The sequence below is a fragment of the Plecotus auritus genome, assembly GCF_963455305.1.
Source record: "Plecotus auritus genome assembly, chromosome: 6".
Classification (NCBI taxonomy): Eukaryota; Metazoa; Chordata; class Mammalia; order Chiroptera; family Vespertilionidae; genus Plecotus; species Plecotus auritus.
In genome coordinates this window covers 96,196,316-96,219,605 of record NC_137773.1, presented here as the reverse complement: position 1 = coordinate 96,219,605, position 23,290 = coordinate 96,196,316, and the positions used below count along the sequence as shown (strand labels likewise).

The 23,290-nt window shown below is 52.3% G+C and overlaps 1 protein-coding gene across 4 annotated transcripts in view; it reads left to right on the top strand.

The window, feature by feature from the left end:
* Positions 1–22,100: 22,100 nt before the first annotated feature.
* CPAMD8 (C3 and PZP like alpha-2-macroglobulin domain containing 8) overlaps positions 22,101–23,290 on the top strand; it is a gene marked incomplete at its 5' end in the record, with an annotated part of 63,702 nt that continues 62,512 nt past the window's right edge. For 3 of the 4 annotated variants that reach the window (XR_013960835.1, XM_080672664.1, XM_080672663.1), the window contains one exon: positions 22,116–22,204. Coding sequence is in view for 3 of the 4 variants with exons in the window: in XM_080672664.1 (XP_080528790.1) it covers positions 22,116–22,204 (89 nt within the window). Of the gene's footprint in view, positions 22,205–23,290 lie in introns of all 4 variants that reach the window. The other variant, XM_080672665.1, reaches the window with a different exon arrangement.

Here is a 23,290-nt window from a genome sequence, read left to right as displayed (position 1 = left end):
ACGATTCGCATTGGAAAGCTTGTCTAAAGGGCCCTTTGTTTGTCTGTGTCTGTGTTTTTCTGTTTTGTTTTGTGGACTCTGTTGACGGACATCATGGGACAGACTCAAACCACTCCTTTAAGCATTATGGTTGATCATTTCAAAGAGGTTAAGGGAAGAGCTAGCAACCTCAGTGTAGAGGTCCGGAAGGGCCGGTGGCAAACTTTTTGTTCTAGGGAATGGCCGACTTTTAGTGTTGGGTGGCCGCCGGAGGGGACCTTCGACCTCCCCACCATCCACCGGGTGAGGGACATCATCTCTCAGCCCAAGAAGGGACATCCTGATCAACTCCCTTACATTATTACTTGGCAGGACCTCGTGGAAGATCCACCCTCCTGGCTTAAGCCCTTTCTGTCCCCGCGCTCCCTGGAGCTGAAACCCATACTTGCTTTGCAGGAAACGGAGAAGGTGAAGAAGAAGGACCTCATCCCGCCTTCAGCTCCCCTCTACCCTGTCTTTCAGGGGGGAACTGAAGAGGAACTAATCTTTCCTCCCTCATATCAGCCCCCTAGAAGTTCACAGGGGGGCGATGCTCCCAAGCAAAGGGGAGCGTCTGGGGGCGGAGTTCCGGGAGCGTCTGGGGGCGGAGTTCCGGAAGCAGCTGCAGTTCCAGTGGGAAGCCCGCCTCTTACTAGACAAAGGGCTCAGAGGGAACTGTCTGTCACAGCCCCTGACTCCACTATTAAAGCCCTACCTTTACGAGCCGCGGGGCCCCCAGATGCGGATGGCAATCAACTCCATCACTATTGGCCTTTTGCCACTAGTGACCTTTACAACTGGAAGGCTCAGAATCCTAAGTTCTCTGAGAAGCCAGCAGGGCTTATTGATCTGTTAGATTCTGTCCTTTTCACCCACCAGCCCACGTGGGATGACTGCCAACAGCTTTTACAGGTCCTGTTCACAACTGAGGAGAGGGAAAGAATCCTCAATGAGGCCCGGAAAGTGGTTCCAGGCGTGGACAGGAACCCAACAACCAACCCAGTCCAGATAGATGTCTCTTTTCCCTTAACTAGGCCTGAATGGGATTTCAACACGGCAGAAGGTAAGGAGAGGCTCCGGGTCTACCGCCAGACTCTAATGGGGGGGTCTCCGAATGGCTGCTAGAAAGCCAACTAATTTGGCCAAGGTAGGGAGTGTTCAGCAGGAAAGGGATGAGTCTCCAGCTGTCTTTTTAGAACGGATCATGGAGGCATACCGCACCTACACCCCCATGAATCCAGAAGCTCCTGAAAACAAGGCAGCTGTGATCATAAGCTTTGTAAACCAATCGGCTGCGGATATTAAAAAGAAACTGCAAAAAGTAGATAGGCTGGGGGAGAAGAGTTTAAAGGACCTACTGGAGGTAGCCGAGAAGGTGTATAATAACAGGGAGCCCCCGGAAGAAAGGCAGGCTCACGCTGTGGCGGCTGCGAGCAGCAAACAAACCCGAGACCTAGCTAAGATCCTGCTCGCCACCACCGCGGACTCTTCCGAGGAACGGAACCGCCGTCTCCGCCAACTCGCCGGCAACCAGGAGGACGGTAAGGGGACCGCCCGGGGCGGGAGGCGGAAGCTGCAGAAAGATCAGTGTGCTTACTGTAGGGAGATAGGGCACTGGAAACAAGAGTGCCCGAGAAGGGCCAGCAAAAAGGGAGGCGAAGCAGATCGAGTGAAGGTCCTGGAGCTAGATGAACTGAGTGACTAGGGGAGTCGGGGTTTGGATCCCCTCCCCGAGCCCAGGGTAACTCTTAAAGTGGAGGGGACCCCCATTGACTTCCTTGTTGACACCGGAGCGCAACACTCGGTCCTCTGTACGCCTCAAGGAAAATTAACAAATAAGAAGTCTTGGGTACAAGGGGCAACTGGTATGAGCCAGTATTCATGGACTACCCGAAGAACGGTGGATTTAGGGACGGGCTGGGTATCCCACTCTTTTATGGTAATTCCAGAATGCCCCTACCCACTGTTAGGACGAGACTTGCTCACTAAGATTGGAGCTCAGATAACTTTCAGACAAGGGGGGCCTCAGGTTACTGATGGCAAGGGCCACCCCATTCAGGTCCTGACCATAAGGCTGGAGGATGAGTACCGGCTTCACCAAAAAGCCTCTCCAATAGAGGGCAGCACAGACGAATGGCTGCAGGAGTTCCCCACGGCTTGGGCGGAGACAGGGGGAGTGGGGCTCGCCGCCCACAGGGCCCCAATCCTGGTAGAGTTAAAACCAGGGGAAGGCCCTGTGAGAATCAAACAGTACCCCATGCCTCAGGAAGCCCGGAAGGGAATTCAGCCACACATTCGGAGACTGAGGGGCCTAGGAGTGCTGGTCCCCTGCCAGTCTGCCTGGAACACCCCCCTCCTGCCAGTCAAGAAGCCCTACACGAATGACTACTGGCCGGTACAGGACCTCCGAGAAGTAAATAAAAGAGTTATGGACATACATCCAACGGTCCCCAACCCATACACTCTCTTAAGCTCTCTGGCACCCTCCCGTGTCTGGTATACTGTGTTAGATTTGAAGGATGCCTTTTTCAGTTTGCCGCTCGCTCCCCGTAGTCAATTCCTGTTTGCTTTCGAATGGCATGACCCGGAAGAGGGTTACAGTGGACAACTGATGTGGACTCGGTTGCCTCAGGGGTTCAAGAACTCGCCCACCATCTTCGATGAGGCCCTGCATGAGGACCTGGGTGAGTACCGGAGAGCACACCCCAACCTCACTCTCCTTCAGTATGTGGACGATATCCTGATTGCAGCAGACACAGCTGAGGACTGCAAGGAGGGGACAAGAGACCTGCTGGCCTCCTTGGGGGCCCTTGGATACCGGGCTTCTGCAAAGAAGGCTCAGATATGCAAAGAAAGGGTGAGTTACCTGGGATACATCCTGGAGGGTGGACAGCGGCGGCTGTCGGATGCCAGAAAAGAGACTGTTTTGAAAATCCCATCCCCCACCTCCCGAAGGGAAGTAAGGGAATTCCTAGGATCGGCTGGCTACTGCCGCCTCTGGATACCGGGTTTCGCAGAGATTGCCAGGCCCCTATATGAGGCAACCAAGGAGGGAAAGGCCTTTGAATGGACTGAAAGAGAGAAGGCAGCCTTTAAGCAGTTAAAGAAAGCCCTCCTAAGTGCTCCGGCCCTGGGCCTGCCAGACATCACTAAGCCCTTCCATCTCTTTGTAGATGAACACAAAGGAATAGCGAAAGGGGTCCTAACTCAGACCCTAGGCCCCTGGAGCCGCCCGGTGGCTTATTTGTCCAAGAAGTTAGACCCTGTAGCTGCCGGCTGGCCACCGTGCCTAAGGATTATTGCGGCAACGGCGCTTTTAGTCAAAGACGCTGACAAACTGACCCTGGGGCAGGAAGTCTGGATCACCACCCCACATGCCATTGAGGGAGTCCTGAAGCAGCCTCCTGATAGATGGATGAGCAATGCACGTATAACCCACTATCAGAGTCTCCTTCTCAACCCTCCCAGAGTACGGTTTCATCCCAGTGCAGCCCTCAACCCTGCCACCTTGCTGCCCGACCCAGACCTAGATGCTCCCCTACATGATTGTGCAGGAATCCTAGAGCAAGTGCATGGGCTCCGGAAGGACCTGACTGACCAGCCCCTTCCAGATGCAGACGTCACCTGGTTCACCGATGGAAGCAGCTTCGTATGGGACGGGAGCAAGTATGCGGGTGCGGCTGTAGTCACTGAAACGGACACTGTATGGGCAGAGGCTCTACCCCCCGGGACGTCAGCCCAGAGAGCAGAGCTTGTGGCCCTCACCAAGGCCCTGACACTGGGAGCTGGAAAGCGGCTCAACATCTACACAGACAGCCGGTATGCATTCGCCACTGCTCATGTTCATGGGGCAATCTACCAAGAGAGAGGGCTACTAACAGCAGAGGGGCGGACTATAAAGAATAAACAGGAGATACTCGACTTACTCTCAGCCTTATGGCTCCCTGCCAAACTGGCCATCATACACTGCCAAAGACACCAGAAGGCTGACAACCCAGTGGCAAGAGGAAACCGCAGGGCTGACCAGGAGGCCAAGGCAGTAGCCATTTCTCCGATCCCCACCATGGCCTTACAGCTCCCAGACCCAGGAGACCCAGTTCTGCCAGTTCATCCAGGATATTCCCTGGAGGAGTTACAGCGTATTAGGAAGCTTCCCCAAGCAAAGGAGGAGAAGGGGTGGTGGTATACACCACAAGGGGAGCTCATACTGCCAGACCAGCTTGGAGTCTCCATGATAAAACACATGCACCGGTCCACTCACCTGGGGGCACGTAAATTAAAGGACTTAATCCGACACGCCAGAATTAAGATCCACCAGCAGGACGTTAAAATAGAGCAGGTTGTATCTGCTTGCAAGACCTGTCAACTCACAAATGCGAGAATCCGGCCGAGTGAAAAAGGAACCAGGGTTCGAGGAACCAAGCCTGGGGCACAATGGGAGGTCGACTTCACTGAGGTTAAACCAGGAAAGTATGGCTATAAATATCTTTTAGTATTTGTAGATACCTTCTCCGGATGGGTAGAAGCATATCCAACTAAGCATGAAACAGCTCAGACGGTAGCTAAGAAGCTGCTAGAAGACATCTTGCCCAGGTATGGTTTTCCCGCTGAGATAGGGTCAGACAATGGACCAGCTTTTGTCTCGCAGGTAACGCAGGCAGTGGCCAAGGCCATTGGGGCAAATTGGAAATTGCATTGTGCTTATAGGCCCCAAAGCTCAGGGCAAGTAGAAAGGATGAATAGAACTCTAAAAGAGACCCTTACCAAATTGACCATGGAGACTGGCGGGGACTGGGTGGCTCTCCTTCCATATGCCCTTTACCGGGTTAGGAACTCTCCCTACACCCTGGGTTTTACTCCTTATGAGATCATGTTTGGTCGGCCACCCCCTATTATCCCTAACCTTAAAGCCGAATTTCTTACAGAATTTGAAAGTCAAGAACTGTTTCTTTCCTTGAGAGGGCTCCAGAGGGCGCACGAAGACATTTGGCCACGCCTCCGCGCTATCTACGAGACCGGCCCAGCCCCGACTCCTCATCAGCATAAGCCCGGGGACTGGGTCTATGTCAAGAGACACCGCCGGGAGACCCTTGAGCCACGATGGAAGGGTCCCTATGTCGTGGTGCTGACGACCCCCACCGCTCTCAAGGTAGACGGCGTCGCAACCTGGGTCCATCACACTCACGTCCGGTCAGCGGACCCATCTGTGATCCAGGAAGACTTCGTCACCAAATGGAGCATCGATCGAGATCAATGCAACCCGCTCAAGCTCAAGCTACAGCGTGCTCGACCTGCCTGATGCTGGAGGGGGAAGGAAGACTTGGGGACTCCGATTTTATCAGTACAGGGAATTTGGGGTGGTGTACCCTCGTGACCCAGGAATGTTGTCCAGTAGAAATACAAACCGACCCATGATTGGGCCTGTAAGTTTCAAGACAAGGGGGGAATGAAAGGGCGGGGAGACTCCATGTTCCTTTTGTTCTATGTCCTCCACCTTGTGGAGTCAGGTTCCTGCCCTAGAACCTCTTCAAGAGCCCAACCCACACTTTTGGATTAGCCAATAGAAATGCAAGGGGAAGGTAAGCCGCACCCTGCCCCATGTGCAACCTGATCCCGACCAATCAGCAGAGACCACACTACCTCACCCCTCCTACCTCTCCCAGGCCCCCTATAAATCAGCGCGTTTGGGGGCTGACTCTCTCCACCTCGCCGCTGCGCCCGTGTGTGTGTGTGTGTGTGTGTGTGTGTGTGTGTGTGTGTGTGTGTGTGTGTGTGTGTGTGACTGAGTCGAGCTAGCTCGATTAAAAGGCTCTTTGCTTTTGCATCGGACTCGGCTCCCTCGTGGTCTTTGGGAATCACGAAATCTGGGCATAACAGTAGCAGCACTATTTACAGTAGGCAAAAGGTGGAAACAGTCCAAATGTCTGTCCACAGATGATGGACAAACAAAATGTGTTGTCCCCACCCCCTGGAATGTTATTGGGCCGTAAAAAGGAACAAAGCACCGAGACAGGCTGCAATGTGGAGGAACCCTGGAAACATCATGCTGAGGGAGAGACTAACGGGCAAGTATTGATTGTACACTTCTGCTCATGAGGTCCCTAGAAGAGGCAAGTTCAGGGAGACAGAAAGTAGAACAGAGGTTGCCAGGGGCTGGTAGAGGGAGAGTGGGAAGTTACTGCTCCGTGAACACAGTTTCTGTTTGGGGTGGATAAAAAATTTGGAACTAGATTGTGGTGATGGTTGCAAAAGATTGTCAGTGTATTAAATGTCACTGAACCATGCAGTTAAAGGGTAAAATGCTAAAGGTCACGTGTATTTCCCCACTATAATTAAATATAAAGAGAAGTGAGCGGGGAGTGGGGGACCCAGAGCAGGCCCAGCAGGTGGGCTCTTCGCACGGGGACCTGTTGGAGGGGCCGAGAAGCAGAGGGACGGGGACAGGTGGAGCTACCTCAGGTCGGAGCCACCAGCCCATCCTCTCACTCTTCTACCACCGCCACAACCGGAGCTCCTGCCACTGCTTTGGAAAACACCGACAGGACTTGCAAGTCACCAGAGCCTTTGGTTGTCTGCTCTCGCTGGGACCTCTAGCAGACACAGGAAAGGGAGTGGCTTCTCTCTCCCTTCTGCCTCCCACTTACCTGCCTGGGCCTCCTAGGATCCCACTGGATGGGGAGGGGTCCCTGCACTGTTAGGAGGCCAGAGGGGAACAGATAGAAGGAGAGGAGCCTGCCCTTTGCCCCTGGGCTGCACTGTGCTGCCAGGTGCCCATCCTGCTCGCCTACAAGAAACACAGCTTGCTCGCTGTTCAAAGAAACTTAACAAGTTTCGCCAGTGGACACCTGGGGCTGAAATGGGGGGTTCAGTTGAAGTCCACACCCTGAGCTGTGCAGCCTACACTCCCCTCTCCCCACCCCGTTTCCAGGAAGCCAGAAGTCGGCCTTCTGTCTCACTCTGAGGCTTCAGTGTGGAGCATTTTCGCCCTGAGAAACTGTCCCCAAAGCGAAAGATTACACCCCCTGTTACATGGGGGGCTCTCCATGAAAATACCCATGTGCTCCATCGTTCCAAGCACCCTCACCCCCACTTCCTGCCTGCACACGCACATACAGTGCTTCATGTCTCATTCTCAAGTACAGACTAATCGCCTCGGATCTCTGGGTATCTTAAAAGTCCCATGAAAATCAAATAGGGAATGAGAACGAAACTATACTTAGAGACGTGGGTGTATGTTTTGCATTATAAAATAAGAACGGGATACTATGAAAAAATATGACGTCTTGGAAAATAGAAAAAAACCAATAGTAGGGTTGAAAGATAAAATAGTGAAAAAAATCTCCCAGAAAGCACAATAAAAAGAACAGAAATGCCTGATGAACAAAAATAGATCCAGAGACAAAGAAACACTGAACAGACCATCCAACCTCAGAGAGAAGGTGGGGGGAAGGGGAGGGAGAGTAAGAGATCAACCAAAGGACGTGTATGCATGCATATTAGCATAACCAATGGACACAGACACTGGGGCGGTGGGGGCTTGTTCTGGGGGTGGGAGTGGCGGGGGGCAGGGGGCGGTCAATCGGGGAAAAAGGAGACATATGTAATACTTTAAACAATAAAAAAAAACAAAAAACAAATGGAAAATAGAAGAGAGATTTTTTTTTTAAAATTAAGATTCTATCCAGGTGGTTCCATATCCGACCAGTGGGACTTGTGGACGGAGGAAACAAGAGGAAAGTGTAAATGAAATAATACCAGATTGCAGAGGGCCCCCTGAGGGCGCAGGCCAGGAAATAAAGACAAGGCCCACACGGAGGTATATTGGCCACTTATTACTATGTAACAAATTACCCCACAACAGCAGATCCAAACAATGCGCATTTATTACAGATCCTCCGAGGCAGGAATCTGGGTGCAGCTCAGCTGGGGCCTTGTCTTCCTGGTCTCAGGAGCTGTAATCAGGTGCCTGCCAGGGTCTCACCCAAAGGCTCCACAGGGGAATCCCCTGCTTCAAGCTCCCCTCCCCTCTCGGTGGGACTCAGTTTCTCACGGAGGCTGTTCCCCGGGGGCCGCTGCCCTGGCTGGCTGCTGCCAATGGTGTCCCTTGCTGGAGGTCACCTTGCGTCTCACCCCAATATCTCCAGCATTGAAGCATGTGTAATCAACGTCAGCAGGAGCCAGAGTCGGATGGCAAGATGGAGGGATCAGCCCTAACTGGTTTGGCTCAGTGGATAGAGCGTCGGCCTGTGGACTCAAGGGTCCCGGGTTCGATTCCGGCCAAGGGCATGTACCTTGGTTGCAGGCACCTACCCAGTAGGGAGTGTGCAGGAGGCGGCTGATCGATGTTTCTAACTCTATCCTTCTCCCTTCCTTTCTGTTAAAAATCAATAAAATATATTTAAAAAAAAAAAAAAGATGGAGGGATCATCTTTAGGACCCGAAAGTGACACCCCCTCAAGGGGGCCATATGCCATCGCTTAGAAGAAAAGCATTGAGGAGAGGGGGTACACAGGGCCGCGAGGACCAGGAAGTGGAACACTGGGTGCTGTGTTAGAAGCTGCCTGTCCCACTGGACGAGTCAGCACACATTTCACAACAGGAAGGATGAAAGCTTTTCAAACTTGCAGAGAAAAATAGCAGGCACCCGCATTAGCGGTGTCCGAAAACTCAACGGCGACATCGGAGCTGGAAGACTGTGGGGCCAGGCTATATGTGAATGGTTCTCAGGTTTTTCAAAATCGTAAAAAGGCTGTGAGGGCTCCACAGACAGGTGGTGGAACTGACAAAAAAAAAAAAAAAAAGAGAGAAAAAAAAAAGGACAATTGTCACAACTCAAACTTATGGTTACTTTCAGAAAGGAAGTTTCTGTTGGGGAGCAGCCGGTTCCTTAACTTGGATGGTGAGCACAACATCATAGTGGGTCCATTACTGCCTTTTAACCTTTGCCTATGTGACAGTCCCAGCGTGGGAGGTGCCACTCAGGTCAGCCTGTGGCCCAGGGCGGGGAGGGAAGCATCGCTGAGGGACCACTGCTGGCCACGCCTTCCAGGAGGAGATGAGGAAGGTGGCTTGCAGAAATCAGGGCACTTCACAGAGGAGTCTTACTCAGCCCTTCTGTCTGGCTTTTTAAAATATATATATATATTGATTGATTTTAGAGAGGAAGGGAGAGGGAGAGAGAAACATCAATGATGAGAGCAAATCATTGATTGGCTGCCTCTTGCATGCCCCCCACTGGGGATTGAGCCCGCAACCCGGGCATAGGCCCTGACCTCCTGGTTCATAGGTCAATGCTCAACCATTGAGTCACCCTGGCCAGCGGGGCTGTCTGGCTTTAATGGATCCATCTTCCATCTCTGGTCCTGGTGCTGGAGATTCTTCAGAAGGCCTGTAGGGAGCAGCAATTCCCCCGACTCACCAGCTTTCCTGTGTCAATTCTGTCCATCATCATCAATTCAGGTGAAATTGCTCATGTCTTTGCATACTTAAAAAAATAAAGCATCATTGCTCACAGATTAAATTAGTGCTTTAGTATTTATTATATCTTTTTTTAAAAAATATATTTTATTGATTTTTACAGAGAGGAACGGAGAGGGATAGAGAGTTACAAACATCAATGAGAGAGAAACATCGATCAGCTGCCTCCTGCACAACCCCCACTGGGGATGTGCCCGCAACCAAGGTACATGCCCTTGACAGGAATCGAACCTGGGACCCTTGAGTCTGCAGGCTGACACTCTAGCCACTGAGCCAAACCAGTTAGGGCGTATTTATTATATCTTGGCGGACTTCTTTTGACAAGTAGTCACAGGAGAGTTACAAATCATCCAGAATGGTTATCAGTGAGAGATTGGCATGATTTGCATTTTGGAGCATATAATTCTAATAGAATTTCAGACAAAGTGGAGTGGAATTGTACATTTATAACCTGACTCCCTTTCATCTGCAGTATTGTGGGCATCTTTTTTCCCCAAATTTTATTATTTTATTGATTTTTAGAGAGAGGAAGGGAGAGAGAGTGGAAGGGGGAGAGACAGAGAGAGAGAGAGGGAGAGAGAGAGAGAGAGAGAGAGAGAGAGAGAGAGAATCATTTATGTGAGAGAGACACATCGATTGGTTGCCCCCCACACTCGCCCCGACTGAGGATCAAACTGGTAGCCGGGGTATATGCCCTGACCGGGAATTAAACCTGCCACCTTTTGGTGTATGGGTCCACGCTCCAACCAACGGAGTCACACCGGCCAGGCTGTGGGCATCTTTTTGAGTCAAGTATCCTAGAGCCGTGGTTGGCAAACTGCGGCTCACGAGCCACATGCAGCTCTTTGGCCCCTTGAGTGTGGCTCTTCCACAAAATACCACGGCCTGGGCAAGTCTATTTTGAAGAAGTGGCGTTAGAAGAAGTTTAAGTTTAAAAAATTTGGCTCTCAAAAGAAATTTCAATCGTTGTACTGCTGATATTTGGCTCTGGTGACTAATGAGTTTGCCAACCACTGTCCTAGAGTGTCAGAGCTTCTAATGGCATCACACACTCTGTTTCACATTTTGGTGCTGCACCAGCATTATCCAGGGCAGGTGTGAGTCCCAACTCTCCTGGAACTGCTCAGCTCTGCACTCTGGACTGTCACCTGGCCTTGTCCCGATTGCCCAGCTATGTCACGTGGAACATTTGAGCGTTGGTTATCTGTGGTGGAGGCTGTGATCCTGAGGTTGTTGGTCTTCCAGGAGAATTCCACATCATGAGAAGGTTGGGTCTGTTTGGGGCACAATCTGGACCAGAGATAAAGAGAATGAGATTTGCCCAGAGAACTGATAAAGCTCAGCCGGGTCTTCAAAGAGAATGTGCTTAAAGGCTGTAGTGGAGTGACTGGTGCCTCCCGCTCCCCCCACCTCCTCGCTCCCCACCCCCGCCCCAGCAAGTTACATCACATGGAACTTGGACCCCCCGCCCCCCGGAACTGTGACGTGACCTTATTTGGAAAAAGGGTCTTTGCAGATGTAATTAAGTGAAGGATCTTGAGATGAGCTCATCCTGAGTTATCCAGGTGGGCCCTAAATCCAATGACAAGTGTCCTTGTAAGAGAAAGACAGAGGGAGATTTGAGACAGAGAAGAGGAGGAGGCCATGTGAAGATAGAGGCAGAGATGGGGGTGATGTGGCCATAAGTCAAGAAATGCTGGGAGCCCCCAGCAGCTGGAAGAGGCAAGAAGGGCCCTCCCCTAGAGCCTCCAGAGGGAGCATGACCCTGCTGACACCTTGCTTTCAGACCCCCAGCCTCCAGAATGAGGGAGAGTAAGTTTCTGTTGGTTAACGCTGTGTGCCGCAGTGGCCCTGGGGTCCAATCAAAGACAAGGAGGGGCTTCCCTGGGAACAAGAGGTTCTATGGTTTGGGTTCAGGGACCACCCCTGCCTCCTAGATTGACCCCTAACTGCATGGTTGGGGGTTTCCTCTGGCCTAAGATTGTCTAGTGCATTTCAAACTCCCCCCAGGCTGCCTCAGTTCCAGGCAGGAGCTGTGGCCTCCACGAGCAGGTAACCAGGATGATTTGGGGAAGAAAGGACCCTGCATGGAGAATGCCTTGTCATGGCCAGTTAGAGCTGGGCCGGGCCACCATCAGAACAAGGTGGAAGGAACGATCTGGATCTGGATCTGGACCAGGTCACCTCCCGTAAAGTCAGGTTCAGACACCTCCGAGCACCTGCCACGGCCAGGGGACCAGGATAGGTACGCGTCGGCAAATCACAGACTCCACTGGACCCTGAGGAATGAAGGTGAAGAGGGGAGAGGGTGGGGGACTGTGGAGCAAAATCCTGTGCTCCAGGGACCGGGGGATAAACGACGCCACCTTCCTGGACTGCACACGCAGTCCCTACAGACAGGGACAGTGACAGCCACTTCCAAGGAAGCTGCTTCTCTGCCCAAGTGCCCAGTTTGTTGTTTGTTTTCTTTTCCATTAAAGAACGCAGGATGGTAGACTCTGCATAATATTTATCGTTTTTGCCATTTCTAAGTGTACTATAAGTGGCATTAAATGCATTCACACTGTTGTGTAACCATCACCACCATCCACACCCACATTTTTCATCTTCCTCAACATAAACTCCCTGCTCTTTAAACACTAACTCCCTCCTTCCCCTCCCCAGCCCATGGTAACCTCTATTCTACTTTCTGTCGCTATGGAGTTGCCTGTTCTAGGGATTTCATCTAAGTGAAATGGTGTAGTGTTTGCTCTCCTTTCTCGGTCTGGCCTTCTGAAACATAGCTTTTGCGTGATGGGATTAGCTAGAGAGGATGGTGTTGCTAGACCACCTGGCAGCCCCCACTGACCACAAGGCCCGCTTCCCGGCGGCTCAGGCGGGGCCTCTTCTGCAAAGAAACTCGTCCCAGGCTCCAGCTCCAGCCCGCATTCCTGCCTCTCGGCTAATTGGAACTGATTGGGTTGCAGGCAGCTCCGGAAGTCCCTTGTTGGTGATCGCAGAGACCCCGATGTGTGAGGATTAGTTCAGTGAACCTCTGACCCTGGTCAATTAGAGCATTTGCCTGCACCATGAGCACAGCCACTGTGGACCTGGAACAGGCTGGGCGCCCTTGCTGGGGCCCCGATTGGATTTGGTTTGTGTGTGCAAATGCCTGTGTCCAGCCCACCCCCACCACGAGGGACCCAGGCTGGCCTTCATCTTTCCCCTCCCTTTGTGGCTCTCTTCTGCTTCCCAGCGCTGAACTGCAAGGTTCTGGTGGGAACCCCCTGGGAAAGAGTCATTTAGTTTTCCTCTCACTTTTAACATTTGGGCAAAATAAGACTCCTCGAGGATGCTGCCCTCTCCCTGCCGGGAGTCTCCCTGGACAGTAGTTCTCTCCGCCCCCGCGGTTTTGCTTTCCAAGGTTTCACTTTTCCCTGGTGGAGCGTGGTCTGAAAATATTAAATGGAAAATTCAAAGAAACAAACATTAAGTTTTCAAGTGCATACCCTCCTGAGTAGCGTGATGAAATCCCGCGTCATCCTGCGCTGTCCTCCTGGGATGTGAATCATCCTCTTGTCCAGCGTCTCCAAGCTGCATGTACACCCTGACCGCTGGTCACTTAGTCGCTGCCTCAGGGATCAGATCGACCTTTCAATGTTATGTTTATGGGAAAAGGAGCTTTGCAGACATGATTACATTAAGGATCTTGAGATGATGGGGAGATTATCCTGTATTTGCAGGTGGGTCCTAAGTGTAATCCCAAGTGTCCTTCTGAAGGGGAAGCAGAGGGCAGTTTCACACAGAAGTCATAGATGTGATGATGGAAGCAAGAGGCTGGAGTGATGCAGGGAAGAAAGGGGTCACGGGCCAAGGAACTCAGGCAGCCTCCGACACGGAGGCAAGGACACGGACTCTCCCCTGAAGCCTCCAGAAGGAACCAACCTTGACTTTAGAGCAGTAACACTGGTGTCCGATTTCTGGTTTCCAGAACTGTAAGAGAATAAATTTGTGTTGTTTTGAGCCACCAGGTAGGTGGTAATTTGTTACAGCAGCCAAAGGAGACTAATACTGACTATTTTTGCAACAGCTTCATATAACAATCTATCATATACCAATCTATCATGTATGTTTCATGTCGGCATATACGGCTCCTTTGCTTCTCTTGACAGTTGCCTGCTATCTTACCGCACAGAGGTTGCTGTATTTACTTAGCCATTCTCCTGATGGACGTTTCAGGCATCTCTAAGGCTTCACAGCGGCCCAGTCCAGCTCCTGAAAGTGTTTCATCACAGCATGGTGTTCAAGCATTCATTAACTGCATTTGGTCTCTCTTCCTCTTTTTGATTGATTAAAAATGACTCATGTGTGTTTCTGATGCAAAGGGCCTTATCCATCCCCCGCTCCCTCCACGACCTTGGCCCAGGACCCTCTCCTAAACAGCTCATTCAGCAGATGCTTGATGATTTCAGAAGGCGAAAGGGTCACAGGTCACGTCCATCAGCTCTCTGCAGAGCCCCTGAGGACTGCGCCCACCCTGTTGCCGAGCAAAGCCAAGTCGGGAGCGTTGCCAACATCATGACCACACGGGTTTCCATCTTACTGTCTCTTCAATCACTTCCACAGGGAGTTAGCTTAACTTACAAACCAAACACATATTTTCCTGTCAGCACCACACATTTCCCCCCAAAGAGTTAGAAGCCTGTGGCCTCTGGGTCCAGAGCTGACCTGGCCGCGGGCCAGCGATTCATGCAGTCACACAGCAGCATCCGCAGAGCCTCCCAGAGCTGCCTCCAGGGGGACACGAGGCTGCTAGGAACGCGTCCCTGGATTGGCGTGGGGGGCAGGGGCAGATATGTGGAGTTCCAACGGGGACCAGGGCAGTGGCTGAGCAAAAGCACTTTGCAATTATTCTGCAGTTACAAAGGAGAGTATTTCTTAAAAGATTTTTGAAGGTATTTTATGCAAAATGACTTGTGTCCTTCGAATAGCGAGATAAGAACCTTTATGTGCTGTGCTTTCTAAATGCCTGCGATCCAGTGGCTGGAGGAAGACACACAGGGGAGAAGGTATTTGAGGGGTTTCATTCTGAGCTCTTTCCCGTGATTCTTTTTCAGCGCCCCCCACACCCCTGCCCTGCAATGTCTTTCATCTCACACCTCCCCGCATCTCATCTGACAGTGTGGCATCCATGTGAGCCACGAGCCCTGGGGACTGAAGACCCTATTTCCAACAAAGGCCACATTCACAGGTTCCGGGCAGGGATTAAGACTTGGACTTACATATGGGGAGGGGGACACACTTCAGCTCACGACAGAAGCCAGCTTCTTCCCCCACAATTTTAATAGCACTTAGGTTTTTCACTGATAAAAATTTTAGAGCAGTAAATTAATCTTCATATTATAAAATAGATCATTTGTGGCTTATGGTAAAGAAGAGGTGTTTTTTTCTCTTAGAGACTTGACTCTGGATAGAAGGATCATAGATCTAAATTGGGACCTCAGTTATACTATCTGGCTTAATAAACAGTGGATGACTTATATTGCAACATGAAATGCAAAGATTAGTTTGTGCACCGATACCAACAGAGGATTTAAAAACGTTTTGCAGATTAGTACATCAGACTGAATAACAGTGCCTTATTTATCTATTTTATTTGGGGGTAGGGGGTAAGAACATTTAAGTTGGGGCCAAAATCTTTGCCTGGTTACCAGTCCCAAGGCTGCCATTTTGGGCAATGCTTCCCCAATTCCAGATGCAGGGGGGCTGCCAGCCATCTCCCCACTAGGAAGGAATCAGCCATGCAAAGGCTGCTGGGAACAGCCTTCTGGGCTGACAGTGCAAAGCCAGGGGCAGAAGGGAGGCTTGTTGCTGGGGGTTGTGGGCAAGGGAGGGGAGGGGAGAGATCATAGCTCTGTCACTGGGTACCCTGTGAGTGTCCAGAGGACTGGGGACAACAGTTGTCCTTCTCAAGGTGGTTATGAGTAAAAACAAAACACCACACAATTCCTACCCAGGGCATGGTATTTGCTCTGTAAAGGTCAACTGTTATTATTATTGACTAGAGGTCCCTGGGCCTGGCCTTCTCCCTCTCGCAATCTGGGACCCCTCGCGGGGTGTTGGAGAGCCAGTTTCGGCCCTATCCCTGCAGGCCAGGCAGAGGGACCCCACTGGTGCACGAATCCGTGTACCGGGCCTCTAGTATGCATATAAGATCTTTGGTTAATCTCTTCTCGCCCTCCTCTCTCCCCGCTTCCATGTTTCCATGCCTATGCATTGAGTTTCTGCCCCCTGGTGGTCAGTGTGCGTCATAACTACTGGTTGAACGGTCGAAAAGTGGCTTAGGTTTTTATATGTATAGACTAGAGGCCCGGTGCACAAATTCATGCATAGGTGCGGTCTGGCCAGCCTGCTCTGATCGGGGCTGATCGGGCCAGGCTGGCCAGGGAGAGGGGCCGCGGGCGGTTGGCTAGCCAGCCCCGCCCCCTGGTCGAACTCCCTGTTGAACCCCTGGTCAAGGGGACAATTTTCATATTAGCCTTTTATTATATAGGATGCTGTTGTCATTGTTATTGGTCTTTTTCACATCAGGGACTTTAAGGCCCTTCCTTGTCCTCAGCAGAAACATGGCTGGTTTTCTCTACCAAGTTTGATAAGCTGGGAAGAGTGCCTCTGGAATGAACCTTGAAAACATCATGCTGAGTGAATGAAGCGAGTCCCAAAAGCCCTCATGACGCATGATTCCATCTATATGAAATGGACAGAACGGACAGATCCGTGGGGACAAAAAGCGGATTAGTGGTTGCCAGGCGCTGGGGGAGGGGGAATGGAGAGTGACTGCTCATGTGGACAGGATCTCCTTTGGGGGTGATAGAAATGTTCTAGAATTAGGTTGTGGTGATGGTTGCAAAACTCCGTAAGTACACTAAAAACTGTTGAATTGTACATTTTAAGTGGGTGAACTTTATGGGAAGTAAATTTTATTTTACAAAAGAAAAAGAGATAGAGAGAGAGAAAGAGAGAAGGAGAGAGAGAAAGAAAGAAAGAAAGAAAGAAAGAAAGAAAGAAAGAAAGAAAGAAAGAAAGGAAGGAAGGAAGGAAGGAAGAGAGAGAATGGATGAATAGTGCCATGGTAGAGGAAGAAGGTGGCAAGGCCTGAGGTCTGCTCCTGGAGCTAAAGCCCAGGTGACCAGGGCTGGGCTGGGGGTGGGGGGTGGGGGGAGTGAGCCACCTGACTCACAGAGCAGTGCAGGGCCAAGTGCCCAGGGTTTGGTGGGATGTAGCCTAGGGAGCCAGGAGGAAGTCTTGGAAGATTTGCACAAGGAGCAATGAAATGTCTCCTCCTACAAAGCAGTGTGTGGGAACTGGTTCTCCTGCTTTCAGCTGCCTGGCCCCAGTGTCACACCTGGGAAGCCCCCATCTGCACTATGGGAAAAGGTGCCCTATATGGACTATCAGCTACTTCCCTGGGTTCAAGGCTGGCTTCGCATCAGGTTCTAGCCCCGACTGGTGCCCTGTGATGTAAGTCCTATCTCCAGAAGTTCCAGAACTCACCTGTTAGAACTGATTTTCCTAAATATTGTGAGCACCTGGTTCACCTGGTGGGTGGTGTCCATAGACATGGGATGAGAGAAGGAAAGAAAAGGAGGAAGTGGTCACTTCACCTGTGGGCTTCTACACCTGTTCACCTTATCTGGAGTTTGCCTACACCTGTCCACCCCACCTGGAGTTCTGTAAACACCTGCCCAGTTCATCTGGGGCTGTCTATACCTGTACACCTCACCCAGGGGCTGTCTATACTTATCTACCTTACCTGGGTCTGTCTACACCTGGCCATCTCACCTGGAGGCTAGCTACACTTGTTCACCTTTTCTGGGGGCTGTCTGTACCTGTCTACCTCACCTGGGGGCTATCCACCTTTCTTGGGTTGGACATGCAGTTGACAAGGCACCATCCCAGGCTCTGCCTCCTGCAGACCCACTCCCTGCAGGGCCAGATGAATCCACCGTGGGGAGCAGAGGGTGGGAGCCCCTCCCAGGCCCCCACTGTACGTATGTTTGGAGCTGCTAGCGGCCTGGTGCCTCTTCAGTCCCTCCTGGCCTAGGGTGTGTCTGAAACATTCCTGACACCGAGTTGGCATCTTCCCCAGGACAGAATTGGCTGGTGGAGCCGAGGCAGGCTGGGCCATTCACTGTGGTGCTTTTATTTCCAGACTGTTTGCCCAGAAGACATAGCGGCCAAGGCTCCCATTTAGGGCTGAATCATCTGGGCCTCCGTTTTCTCATCAGTCAAACATGAGCACTGGCCCAAGTGCCATCAGAGCTGGTCCCTGCTCTCATCTCATGGGAGCCTTCAGTGAACAAATGATTGGGCCCCTGTGGCAGCCTAAGGGACTGATGAAGGAGCCTGGAGGTGTCTGACTCCAAGCCATGCAGGGGCTCTGGTTACTGGTAAGAAGGGCTGCAGATGGCACCTCCACCCTACTGCTAGGACAGACACACATGCACTCATCCCACAGGTGCACGGCTCCCAGGTGAGGCTGGCGGGTACAGACAGCCTCCAGGTCCAGTGGGCAGGTGTCAACAGCCCCCAGGTGTGGTGGTTGAGTGCACGGCCTTCCAGGGGAGGCGGGCGGGTACAGACTACACATTACAGGGACTCATTTAGAGGCACAGCCACCCAGCTGAGGGAGCCCCTGGGAGGGGCTTCACAATGACAGAGCCCCTGGATGGGACCTGAAAGATGAGAAAGAGTCGTATGGGAGCACAGGGCAGGTTAGTGAGTGGCCTCCCCAATATTACGTGGGCCATACTGATACTACATTTTTTGGTCATTTATCTGAGATGCAAATAAAACTCTATTGTTATTTGCTAACTCTGGCAACCCTACACTTAATTCGTGCCCTTTCTCTGCTGAAAAGTTGCTATTTAGCCCAATGCTTATTTATTTATTTATTTATTTATTTATTTATTTATTTATTTATTTTTATTGTCTTAAGTTTTACATATGTCTCCTTTTTCCCCAATTGACCCCCCCCCCCCGCAACCATTCCCACCCTGGGCAAGCCCCCACCGTCCCAGTGTCTGTGTCCATTGGTTATGCTAATATGCATGCATATAAGTCCTTCGGTTGCTCTGTAACCCCTCCCTTCCCTGCCATTTGTCTCTGGATCTATTCTTGTTCATCAAACTATGTTGATCATTATATCCCACATGAGTGAGATTATGTGATATTTATCTTTCTCCGACTGGCTAATTTCGCTTAGCATAATGTTCTCCAGTTCCATCCATGCTGTTGCAAATGGTAAAAGTTCCTTCTTTTTTATAGCGGCATAGTATTCCATTGTGTAGATGTACTACAGTTTTTTAATCCACTCATCTGCTGATGGGCACTTAGGTTGTTTCCAAATCTTAGCTATTGTGAATTGTGCTGCTATGAACATAGGGGTGCATATATCCTTTCTGATTGGTGTTTCTGGTTTCTTGGGATACAGTCCTAGAAGTGGGATTACTGGGTCAAATGGGCGTTCCATTTTTAACTTTTTGAGGAAGCTCCATACTGTTCTCCACAGTGGTCGCACCAGTCTGCATTCCCACCAGCAGTGCACGAGGGTTCCTTTTTCTCCACATCCTCACCAGCACTTTTTGTTTGTTGATTTGTTGATGATAGTCATTCTGACAGGTGTGAGATGGTACCTCATTGTTGTTTTGATTTGCATCTCTTGGATGATTAGTGACTTTGAGCATGTTTTCATGTGTCTTTCCCGGCCTTCTCCAATGCTTATTTATAGTCTGCCTTTTGGGCATGTATCCCAAAGTGGAACGACTAGATCATATAGTGATTCTATGTTCCACTTTTTGAGGGCCTGCCAGACTGTTTCCACAGCGGCTGCACCATTTTACATCTCCATGAGCAGTGTGCACATGAGTCCTAATTTCTCCAGATCCTTGCCAACACTTGTTATTGTCTAGTTTTTAAAAATAATACCATTGTGTAGGTGTGTAGTGGTATCTCATGGTGGTTTTGATTTGCATTTCCCTACTGATTAGTGATGTTTCATGTGCTTTTTGGCCATTCGTATGTCTTCTTTGGAGAAATGTCTGTTCAGAGCCTTTGCCCGCTATTAAATTGGGTTATATACTTTTTGTTGTTGTTGGATTGTGGGCACTCTTTATATATTCTGGATAGTAATCCCTCACCAGATATATGCTTTGCAAATATTTTGTCCCATCCTGTGGGCTGTCTAAAGTCCTATTGTTTAAGCCATCAAACTTACGGTAATTTGTTACAGCAGGCACAGGAAATTCATCCTGTGCTCTTCCTCCCATGCTTCTACTGGATCAAGAACACGTGTATGGTGTGTGTACACACACACACACACACACACACACACACACACACACACATGCACCAAGACATTACAGCTATTGTTGAGGAGGGCGAATGCATGTTCCTCTCCACGTGCATCAGGGAGAGTGCTGGGCAGGTCCGCCTAGATTTTTCTCCATCTGTAAAGGCGTCCCGGAGGTGCTTTCCCGCTCCTCAGAGATTCTCAGCAGCTTTTGCATCCTTCTCCCCAGCAACTTTCCCTGCTGGCTGTTGCTCTTTTCTGGACACCTTGAGGTCCTTGAGAAGACATTGCCCTGTTGTGCTCTTTGCTGAGATCAGGTAAGGCCAGAGGAAGATCCTCCCTCAAAGCCCTGGGAGTGGGCTCTCACAGGCTGTGTGCAGAGGTCTCTGCTCCTCCATCGAGTCAGCAGCTCTAGTCCTCACTTGCTGAGACCTAGGGGACACAAGGTGCAGGAAGACCCCCTGCGTGAGGGCAGCCACCCCCACCCTCAGCACCTGGCCATGCTCCCCAGACCACAAGGAGGTGAAAGCCTTTGGGTCTTGTTGCAATTATCTCCCTGCATTCCTCTCCATGTTTCTGTCCACCCCCTTCCCATCTCTCTGCACCTCACTTCCCCTGCCTTGTGGGCTCACACAAGGCACCCCCTTCATCTGTTTGTCACTTGTCCCATGGATGGTCATACAGGCTGCTTCTGGTTATTCACTGTCCCTAACGATGTAGCTGCTTGGCACAGCCTTTTCCTGTTAGTGGAGTCAGAGGTCACATGACATTTTAACTTCATTAATGTCACTGGCTGCTCCCTAAGTGATAGGGTAGCTGTGCCCTCCCATGCAGCGAGCTTCACACCCCACAGCTGCTCTTGCACACAGGCATGCCCTGTTTCCCCTCTGGTTTGGGGGTCCCTGGAGGGGCTGGGCTGACGTGAGCTATGAGGGTTTTACTAGAAGACCCCGCTTGGTGGCCATGTGGACTGTGCTTGTAGGCTGGCACCTCCTTCTGGTCTCTCAGCACCGCCACTGCCCCTGCTAGTCCCTCATCTAGGCGGTTCCTGCACTGCCCCCTCCATCATCTGCTATGGCAGGTGCTGTGTGTCCCCAAGTCCCCACTGCCGGCCCAGGGCTTGGTCCAAAGCCTATGGGGGAGGCTGGGGGAGGAGGCTGCCTGGAGAGCCCACCGCGCCTGGGAGCAGGGAGGGTTCTGGGAAGGAGCAGGAGTTGGGCAGGCGCTGGAGGAGGGCGGAGGGGTGGAGTTTGAACAAAGGCAGGCAGTGGGGTCAGCACAGGGTGCAGGAGGAACTAGGGTGAATGAGGCTGGGCCATCAAGGCAGCCTTGGGGCAGCCCCAAGTTTGGACTTGGTCCCCTTAAACACTAAAGAGGCCTCAGGCCAGCTGGGGATGGGCGATACTGGAGGGAGTGGGAAGAGGACTTGAACATGACATGGAAAGGCATTGTCCCCACCAGAGGGACCTACAACAGGGGGACTATCTTTGAGCGGGTGACACTGGGAGGGGCAGGAGGGGACACCCTGCCCTCAAAGAGGAAGGGGTGCTGGCCCACCCCTGCTGTGTGCAGAGGGGAAAGAAGACAGAGAGGGAGGGGCCTGGCCCAGGGGATTTGCAGACACTGTGGTGCTGCGAGGGCAGAAGTGAGGACAGGCAACCAGGGGCCTGGGTCTGGAAGGTTAGCCCCCTAGCCAGCCTTAGCTTCTCCAAAGGGCTCTCTACTCCTCAGCCTCCAGGTGGGGGGTGGGGAAAGGGGGAGTTGGGGAGGACACAGCGGGCCCAGCAGAGTGGGGGATGAAGAGGGCACAGAGACGCAGCACCCCTGGGTGGGCAGCTGGGGGGGCGGACCGGCAGGGTGGATGAGGGTACAGTCCAGAGAGGGGGCGGGTTTGGGGAGGATATTGGGCCAGGCTGGGGAGGGGGGGAGGGGGACAGTTCGGGTCCACAAGGGGAAGGGGATGGGCCGGGTCTGGGGGTGCATCCGGGCAAGGGGCGGGTCCCGGGAGGTTGTAGGGAGAGTCGGTGGATGGGATGAGTTCAGGGGCGGGGCGGGGGCGGGGCGCGCGGGGCGGGTCCGGGGCCGAGGCGGGTCCGGGTAGGGGGCTGGTCCCCGCTGCCCAAGCCTGGCCGGGCGCGGAGCAGGGCGCATGGCGCCGGGCGCACGGCGCGGGGGCTGCGAACAAAGGGTCCCCGACGGCGCAGCGGGGACAGAGTCGCTCGGACCCTGGCTCTGGCCCAACTCCGTCCCGGCCCCCTCCCTGGGTGCGGCGTCTCCGCGGAGCCTGAAAATGTGGGGCGCCCTGCTTGGGCCGCTGCTCAGGCTCCTGCTGCTTCTGTCGCCGAGGGACAGCGTGCACGCCGCCCACCCCCAGGCCCCGTGAGTAGCCCCGGGCGACAGAGGAGGCTGGCCGCCTTCCCGGGGTGGGAGTCTGAGACTGGCTCAGAGAGGTGCAGCGACCCGTCCAAGGCCACACAGCCTCGGCGCTGGTGGGACCTAGCTTCTCGTCCCCCAATACTTACGGGTCGGACTGGGAAAGGGGGCACTCTGAGACTTCAGAAGTGGCTCCCTGGAGGTACAGGGACTCCCCAGAGCTCGGGCTGCGAGCCCACCCACCTCACTTCTCCCCTTTGGGTGACCGTGGCTGTCGTCTGGGGTGGCGATTTCAAGTTGCCCCTGGCATGAAGGTAAGAGGTTCGCGTTTTGGCTGAGAAATGGGAGAAAGTTCGTTTTCCTAGGAAGGGCGTGGTGGTGGGGGAGGAAGTGTTTGTTTGGCTTCCACATTTTTCTTGGAGTTACTGACAGAGCTTCTGGGGGATTGACACGGGGAGAAGGTGAATTAACTGGCTGCTAAGGAGAATTTCCCAGGAGCTGGCTCCGTAGGGAGTTTTTCCAGACCTGCCAAGTTCGGGTGAGCCCTTCAAGGCTGTGGGTTCAGGGGGGCTGCCTCCAGCTGCCCCAGCTCAGCCGTTTGGTCCCGCTCGGCCTTTCTGAGGTGCTTTGCAAGCAGCCTTCCTTCAGGAGTTCCCAGAATCAGGTCTCCAGGGGACTTGGGGGCGCAGGGGGGAGGCACTGCTCCTTTGAGATCACAGTTTGAAAAGTAAGACAGCATGCTGCACTTAGAGCAATGGGATTTCCTCCCCTGGACCTTGTGGAGTTGGAATCCCGCAAACTTTTGTGCTGATGGACACCTTTTAGAATATCAGTTCTCAGCCAGAAGGCCATCTGTGTCCCCTTGGGGTCATTCAGCATTGTCCAGGGGCATTTTGGCGTTGTCACACCCAGGGGGAGGCAGTGCTGCTGGAACCTACCGGGTAGGGGCTAGGGATGCTGCTAAAAGGGCTAAAGGCTAGGGATGCTGCTGCGTACAGATCAGGCCCCAACACACAGCATGACACAGCCCTAAATGAGAGACCTGCCTCAGAAGGACCAAGTCCAGAGTCCCTTTGCTGAAGAGTTTCAAAC